The 8,810-nt window shown below is 37.4% G+C and overlaps 1 protein-coding gene across 1 annotated transcript; it reads right to left on the reverse strand.

Moving 5' to 3' along the window:
- Positions 1-3,571: 3,571 nt before the first annotated feature.
- On the reverse strand, positions 3,572-8,810 carry LOC117103798 (40S ribosomal protein S9). Its single transcript, XM_033244420.1, has 4 exons — positions 8,662-8,810; positions 6,689-6,911; positions 6,292-6,478; positions 3,572-4,977 (listed from the first exon to the last, which is right to left on the reverse strand). Exons 2-4 carry the CDS (start codon positions 6,897-6,899, stop codon positions 4,803-4,805), a joined length of 573 nt encoding a protein of 190 aa, XP_033100311.1. The 5' UTR covers positions 6,900-6,911; positions 8,662-8,810; the 3' UTR covers positions 3,572-4,802.

Genomic DNA, 8,810 nt, shown 5'->3' on the forward strand with positions numbered 1-8,810 from the left:
TCGTCGGGAAGAAAAAATTATACAGTATGTATTTTCTACATATTAGTAGATTCTAAAATCGATTAAATAAGCCTTTGTAATCCCTAATTGTCAAAGCTTTCGGGGCTTCGCCACTTCGCCCACTTTGCCTTCATTCCGGAAATCTGACTCCTCGTCGGAGGCATCTGTCCCTCTGTCGGGAATCGGTCCTCACCCCTCTCCCCCCATCGTGAAAATCCTGGTGCCACCCCAGTTCCTTGTTAAGTACAGTAAATAAAAATCGGAACGATTTTCACCGCTACACTTTTTCTTATAACCAGTAAAATTTTGCCCAGGGTCAGTGTTCTTATTTTTTGGCCAATTTCAAGCTCAAATGTTCTTATTTTGTTCCTATGTTACACACTTTTCAAACATACAAATGTGTTATTTTACCAGTAAACATTGTACTGGAATGTAGGTAATGCCCAAAAAAAAAGGCCAATGAGAAAACGTTCCTAGAAAAAAATGGCCCGGTAAACACCTCCTGTACTGTATTATAGAGGCTTATATAGTCACACAAAATTGCACATAAGGTACAGATACATTTTTCGTTTTTTAAAGTCAAAATCTCATTGAACATTTTATCCCAGCCTCAATTTGTTCTTAATTGCTGCGAAGCAGCCAATTCATATTCTTGACAGCAATTTGACCTCTGAAAGGTCATTGTTTGTCAAAAAAACAAGGGCCTAAGACGACTGAAAAGCGGAGTTTCCTTCTTTCGTTCTGCCGAGTAAAATCAATTACTTTAGGCGTTTGTAGACTACCCAACACGTACCAACATCCGCATGTCGCGCTAGCCTTATCCTACTCTAGGCCTAGACTAGCTAGGATGGTATAGGCCTAGCCTTGAAGGGACGAAGGTCCCAGTGAAAAACAACGTCGCTCCTTGATAGCTAACATTGTCTATTTAACATCACAATAATTCATTATATTAGACCTATTGTTGTTTTTTGAATTGTTGTACTCCACAAATCTCAGCCGATACCTCGCACAACTCGAGTAACGTCTCGTATCTATTGTCGTGACGTCATGGCTCGCTGGCTCACACTTGCGATGTCTCGCACTTGTGATCAAATAACACGCTGGCTCGGACTTGGGCAACACTCTTTGGCAGTATTAATTACAGTATGTTTATCCATCCGTGAATAAACAAGTGAAATACGAACTTATTATATACTGTAATACTAATATAATTTTTAATGACTATATTCCTATTATATTTATACGAGTTGGGGGATATTATGGAATACATATAAAAATTATGCTGGCCTACTAAAATTAAACATGTGCTATGAATACACAGGGTACAGTACCGTATGCTTATTCCTCCATGAAAAATTTTAAGTGAAAAGTACACAAACATATTAATGCTATGTGAATGACAATGACTAGGCCTGTTGTACCTATACGTGTTCTGGTTCTGGTTCTTGTGGGTAAAACTCGACCTCCAAAATTGTAAAGTAAAACAGGAGGGGTAGAAATAGTCGAGGAGAAAAAAAATTATGCATTTTCTACATATTAGTAGACTCTAAAATTGATTAAATAAGCATTTGTAATCCTTATACAGTATTTTCAAAATATTTGGGGGCTTCACCCCCTGGACCACCGTCAAAAACCTTTTCATAGAAGCTCGACCACGCCCACTTTGCTTTCGTCGAGGGCATTGGTCCCCAAGTCGGGGACCTCGGGCAAATCCTGGAGCTACCCCTGTTTTGTACACAAAACACCAATTCTTAACATCAAAATTCCAGCGATACTCGGTGCGAGACCGACTGCAGAAACCTGTTGATTGATTAAACCTGTTGATTGATCGATTAAATAAGCATTTGTAATCCTTGTACAGTACAGTATTTTCAAAATTTTTGGGGGCTTCACTCCCTGGACCACCGTCAAAAACCTTTTCATACATCAAAATCCCAGCGATACTCGGTGCGAGGCCGACTGCAGAAACCTGTTGATTGATTGATTAAACCTGTTGTTTGATTGATTAAACCTGTTGATTGATTGATTAAATAAGCATTTGTAATCCTAATACAGTACTGTATTTTCAAATTTTTTGGGGCTTCACCCCCTGGACCACCGTCAAAAACCTTTTCATAGAAGCTCGACCACGCCCACTTTGCTTTCGTCGAGGGCATTGGTCCCCAAGTCGGGGACCTCAGGCAAATCCTGGAGCCACCCCTGTTTTGTACACAAAACACCAATTCTTAACATCAAAATTCTAGCGATACTCGGTGCGAGGCCGACTGCAGAAACCTGTGTTGAGTCGATCAACTGTACGAGTCGTGCATAATTTTTGCAGAAGACGAAAGAAAAACATATACATGTTCCTCATGGCTGCTAGATTTAGTCTTTACTGATTTGGTTTTTGGACAGTAAATCATAATATATTCCGATATTCAAAATTGAATTTCGATATGCAAAAATGTGAATGTGAATTCAATTTCTTTTTTGATTTAGAGGAACAAATCCTCTAAAGAAATGATTTATTTTTGCAGTGGCGTCGCCAGAGTATGAACTGTCTCTTATACACATCTAGATGTGTATAAGAGACAGGGGGGGGGCAAGGTAAAATTTTAAGGGGGAAAATATGCTGGGGTGGCCCGAGATGGGCGTGGTCGGGCGTCGTTCAAAATATCTCGAAAATGGTCCAGGGGCAAAGCCCCGAAAAATATGGCAATTTACGGGTGTTAAAGGTTAATTTTTATTGATTTTATAAGTAGATTGTCTATTGTTATTGGGTATTTTTGATTACAGACAATAGTACAATAAAAACCATTTGAAGCTTCAACTGCACTACGATATCTTGATATAGTAGCGCTATATATACATAGTACAGTATGTATAGCCTATCTGTATAATGTATTTTCGAAATGATTTTGAATATGAACTAATTGTTATCATGTCATTGTAATCTTGCATCCCCGCCTCTTGTACAGTATTTTGTTGATAAGGTCCAGCAAAACGTAATGTACGCAACACGCATATTCCTGACAGTGTTCTGATTGGTCAGTTCTTCACTGTAAGTTGGCATATTATAACCACTATTGCTATATAACGGTTGCACTTAAAGTTTGCATTACTGTCACTGTAAAGCTAATTTTCCACTAGAACACGTTATATTTTCATTGCGGATTTTTTGGGCTCAGTACGGACTCTAAACGTATTCATTTTCTTTTAGTTTTAAGGCGTATGCGGATTTTATAATCCGCAATGACGATATAACGTGTTCTAGGTAAATTTATTCACGCGAATCAAAGCGCTGATTCGCTTCCTGGGCTCCCATTGTTTGCACAATTTTTTGCTTCGCAAAAATTTCTGAGAGGAATGTGAATGCGCATTAACCGACGCTTTCGATTCACGCGAATAAATTCTCTAAAGTGGAAAACAGGCCTAAATGCTGTTGTACTTTGCATACTGTAATAAGTTACTGTTGTGTACCGTTGCTATTAATACTATAATGCGTACGTCAGTTTTTACCACTATGCATAAAATCACCACACATTCATTTCAAGCATTTTTCAAACTTCATTCTAAATAACAAAATGATGAATTTCCTTTTTTTATACTTTAATCTCATTGATACATGTGCTAATGTTATATATTACATACAACATCTTGGATCAGTTTAAATTAAAACCAAAGTTATTATGTCAATACCAGTAATGAAAAATCATTGAGAACAGAGTTGTGAACAAGTACTTGTCACTACTGGTGTGTAATGGCTATTCAACACTTCTCCAGTGAGAAAAGTGTGAATACCAAATACTTGTCTGCTGACGATACTACGGTGACTATTCAATACTCCTCCAGTGGGAAAAGGGTGAATACCAAACACTTGTCGCTATTGGTAATATGATGACAATTCAACACTTCTCCAATAGACCCCTTGCAATGTTTACATTGGACCTGGCTGAAACGCTGGCGGCGCCCTAATCTGGAGGCAGTAGAGGCAGAAAGGCTATATTTAATACACTGTCTGGGTTATATTTATTTTTGTTGTGCCAAAAGTATGAAAGCTACATGGATGAAAATCACATGAGACATATTTACATATATTAGGAATTGAAGCGTGCAATGAAGCTAATTCGCTTTCTTGGTCTGGTGCTCTCACACATGGCAACATCCGATGAGATGAGTTTAAAAATTGAATAAAAATAGAAAAAATAAAAATTTTTCACTTTTTATTTTTGTTGTCAATTCCTAATATATGTAAATATGTCATATGTGATTTTCATCCATGTAGCTTTTATGCTTTTGGCACAACAAAAAAAAAAACAAACCAAGACAGTGTATTAAAGATAGCCTTTCTGCCTCCAGTTTAGGGCGCCACCAGCGTTTCAGCCAGGTCCAATGTAAACATTGCAAGGGGTCTATGAGAAAAGCATGAATACCAAACAATTGTCGTTGATGGTCCAATGATGACTGCTCAAAACTTCTCCAGTGGGAAAAGCGTGAATACCACGCACTTGTCATTACTGGTAATATGACAACAATTCAACACTTCTCCATTGGGAAAAGCATGAATAGCGACACTTGTCACTACTGGTACCACGATGGCTATTCAACACTTCTCCAGTGGGAAAAGTGTGAATGCCACTCACTTGTCGTTACTGGTACAACAATGACTATTCAAACACTTCTCCACTGAAAAAAGTGGGAAAATAACCATGGGCTTATAACTACTGGTAATGAGTTTAAAATTTTATAATTTCATCAATGAGAAAAGTGTAAATACCAAGTACTTTTAAATACTGGTAATGACTAACAGTGATGTTTGCTTTTTAATCTTCATCTTCTTCTTCAACATCATCACCACCCTTTCCTTTCTTTGCGTTCTTTCGCTTAACACGTCCAGCACGTCCTCCTCCATATGGTGATCTCAAAGAGAAGTCAATGTGCTTCTGAGAGTCGAGTCGCACAATGTAGGATGGAATGTTCACAACTTGTTTGCGCACTCTGTGTATAAAAAATTAAAGATCAAAATCAAATGTTTGTAAAAAATTAATAATAAAAATTTCTTCTTTCTTGCATATCACTTTTTAGACTCTTAAGCACTTTGCCACCCTTCTTAGGACTGAAAGCATAAACAAACGAAAATTAAAGATACCATTGGTTCAGTCTGAGTCACTCATCAATTTCTGAGGTATATGAACAAAATCACATTGACCTCAGTGAAAGATACCATTGGTTCAGTACTACTCATTAATTTCTAAGGTATATGAAGCAAATCACATTGACCTCAGTGAAAAATACCATTGGTTCAGAGTCACGCATAAATTTCCGAGGTATATGAACCAAGTCACATTGACCTCAGTGAAGGACACCATTAGTTCAGAGCCACTCATCAATTTCTAAGGTATATGAACCGTCACATTGACCTCCGTGAAAGATACCATTAGTTCAGAGCCAGACATCAATTTCTGAGGTATATGAACCAAGTCACATTGACCTCAGTGAAAAATACCATTGGTTGCGAGTCACTCATAAATTTCTGAGGTATATGAACCAAGTCATATTGACCTCGGTGAAAGATACCATTAGTTCAGAGCCACTCATAAATTTCTGAGGTATATGAACCAAGTCACATTGACCTCAGTGAAAGATACCATTGGTTCAGAGTCACTCATCAATTTCTAAGGTATATGAAGCAAATCACATTGACCTCAGTGAAAGATACCATTGGTTCAGAGTCACTTATCAATTTCTGAGGTATATGAACCAAGCCACATTGACCTCAGTGAAAGACACTTGATTCAGAGCCACTCGTCTATTTCTGAAGTATATGAACCTAGCCACATTGACCTCGGTGAAAGACGCTTGATTCAGAGCCACTCGTCTATTTCTGAAGTATATGAACCTAGCCACATTGACCTCAGTGAAAGATAGCATTGGTAAGAGCTTCATTTTTTATATCTGCACAAAGAAACCAATACAACACTTAGTTTAGTTCAAGAGTTGACCATTAATTCCTGGTAGCGAGTATATTATTTTAGTTCCTTTTAAAGTTATGAAGGCAATGATATTACAGTACACCCTCCAATTTGAAACCCCTCAACTTCTAAGACCATCTCTTATTTGAGACCACTTTTTCAAATAACAAAATAACAATCTTCAATATTTTAACACAAAACTAACTCTCTACTTGGAGACTAAACCCCAAGATCACCCCTAAGTTTTAGGTCCCAGAGGTTGTCTCGAATTGGTGGACGAACTGTACAGTATTTGAACGTTATCTTGCATGCATCCTTGTCGAACCGGAACATAACATACCTAATGTGTCTTTGGCGGATCAACACCCTGGCATGATGGATGCTCTTTGCCAACCCGAGCTTGAAGACTTGGGTTTGAAGACGGCGCTCCAGAAAGTCTTCAACACGTAGACCCAACACATAATCAAGTTTCATCTTCGACTCATCCAACACTCCAATACGGACAAGGCGACGCAAAAGGGCGTTACCTACAAACATTAAAATTGCAATTGTTGCTTGTATACAATAATATTAATTGCAAACTCTTAATTGCATTCTCATATTTAGTTAACATAAGTTTACTTACTATAATTTTTTTAAATAAATCGCATTTATTGCCAAATGCATGTATGCATAGTTTAAATAGATTTATTAGTCTTACTGTATTTACTTATCTTTTTAGAAAAGTTGTAACAAACCTTCAAAAAGACGCCTTGAATCTTTTTCCTCAAGTGTCAATAGGTGACGCGCCGACTTCCTGATTTTTGCTAGGGTGTACTTGACACGCCATACTTCACGCTTGTTGCGAAGGCCGAATTCTCCAATGAGTTTTAACTCTTGATCTAGACGCTCTTTCTCAAAAGGGCGTCGAGGAGTCACAAAGGTCTTACTGCACACCAGCTTTGGCATTTTGAATCGTTACTAAAAATAGGGTTACAAAGGAATTATCATTAGAACATAAAGTCAAAGAATCTTTGCCTTAATAATAACAAAGGAATTATCATTAGAACATAAAGTCAAAGAATCTTTGCCTTAATAATAATTTAATAGGCCCCTTTCAATGTTTACATAACTATTCCTGATGTTTTGAAACAATAGGGAATGTCAATTGGGGTGGATCCAGAGATGTCCGAAGGGTGGGGGAGGGGGGAGAGAAGGAAAGTGGGATCGATCGAGATAACACCACCATAGGGGGTCCGGGAATTCCCCTTCCCCCGCAAAATTTTGTTTTCTACACGCCTAAAAATAACCTCTGAGGCATTTTAGGAGATTTTTTTTTTCTTCCAAAGAAGGCCCCCACAAGATCGGCCCCTGTCAATTAGTGTTTACAGTATATTTTTGTCTTTGTATTTAGTTTGATTTATAAATTGTAAGTGCAACTGGCAGTACCTACATCAACATTTCATTCTTGTTTTTGTGAAGCTCAAAAATAGTATGGAGAAATGCATATTTAAACCAACTTTCAATAAACTTTGCAACATTAACACTGTATATGCCTACTACAGTATATTCTTTGTCTTGTGTTCAGCATGGTTATAAGTGTGAATGAATTATTACCATTAGAAAGGGAATTTCCTTTTTCTTTTGTCTTATTGATTTATTATGTTTTATACTTATTTTAAATTCAAATTCAACAATAATCAATGTCCTCGGCTACATAATCGGAAAAAAAAACTTCCACCACCCCACCCTTTATAATATTAAGATTAGGCTAGTCAAAGCCTAATTTTTGACAAAATCTGCGAGGAAATCGGATCTTAATTTCCGAAATGCACGGACAGATTTCTATCTAGGCCCTTAGTATCCTTTCTATCTATATCCCCCGCGCAGGCTAGGCCTTTTTATCTACCACTAGTAGTAGTAGAGTATTAACTTGCTTTCTTAACTTTATTACTGCTGGCTTAGCCTAAGGGCTGTCTCTTATACACATCTAGATGTGTATAAGAGACAGGTATATGCCTACTACAGTATATTCTTTGTCTTGTGTTCAGCATGGTTATAAGTGTGAATGAATTATTACCATTAGAAAGGGAATTTCCTTTTTCTTTTGTCTTATTGATTTATTATGTTTTATACTTATTTTAAATTCAAATTCAACAATAATCAATGTCCTCGGCTACATAATCGGAAAAAAAAACTTCCACCACCCCACCCTTTATAATATTAAGATTAGGCTAGTCAAAGCCTAATTTTTGACAAAATCTGCGAGGAAATCGGATCTTAATTTCCGAAATGCACGGACAGATTTCTATCTAGGCCCTTAGTATCCTTTCTATCTATATCCCCCGCGCAGGCTAGGCCTTTTTATCTACCACTAGTAGTAGTAGAGTATTAACTTGCTTTCTTAACTTTATTACTGCTGGCTTAGCCTAAGGGAGGGGGGGGGGGGGAATAGGCGCCTACTAGGCCTAGCTTGGTAGTAGTAGTACTACTACTAGGCCTAGGCCCTACTTAGGCTATGGAGAATACTGTAAGTAATTATAACTCCATGATAGGCTAGGCCCTAGGCCGAATCTCCACCTAAATTTGAATTAAACAGTACTCATTTTTAATATGAAAAGAGAATACAAATACATAAAACTTCTTTAACTAAACTTTGATCATAAGAGGGTTAAAAAGACCATTTAATACTTAAAAACGATTAACTTCAAGAGCAATTTTATAGACATACCACGTGGTAGCAGCCCCAGCACAGAAAAGAACGTTAGGTGAGCCGACGAGTGATGACGTCAACAAAAATCTGTTCACTGCATATTATTTTTTATATTGATACTAAAAAGTATCCCATTTCTATCATCGAATAGTTTTATACAAATAATA

The sequence above is a fragment of the Anneissia japonica genome, unplaced genomic scaffold (assembly GCF_011630105.1).
Source record: "Anneissia japonica isolate Jap-2015-1 unplaced genomic scaffold, ASM1163010v1 scaffold1883_len165119_cov152, whole genome shotgun sequence".
NCBI classification, from domain to species: domain Eukaryota; kingdom Metazoa; phylum Echinodermata; class Crinoidea; order Comatulida; family Comatulidae; genus Anneissia; species Anneissia japonica.

Coding starts and splice junctions, on each gene's coding strand:
- LOC117103798 (XM_033244420.1), bottom strand. CDS start 6,899: ATGCCAAAGCTGGTGTGCAGTAAGACCTTTGTGACTCCTCGACGCCCT. Junction 6,479..6,688: donor TTCAAGGCGTCTTTTTGAAG/GTTTGTTACAAC, acceptor TAATGTTTGTAG/GTAACGCCCTTTTGCGTCGC. Junction 4,978..6,291: donor ATCCGCCAAAGACACATTAG/GTATGTTATGTT, acceptor TTTTATACACAG/AGTGCGCAAACAAGTTGTGA.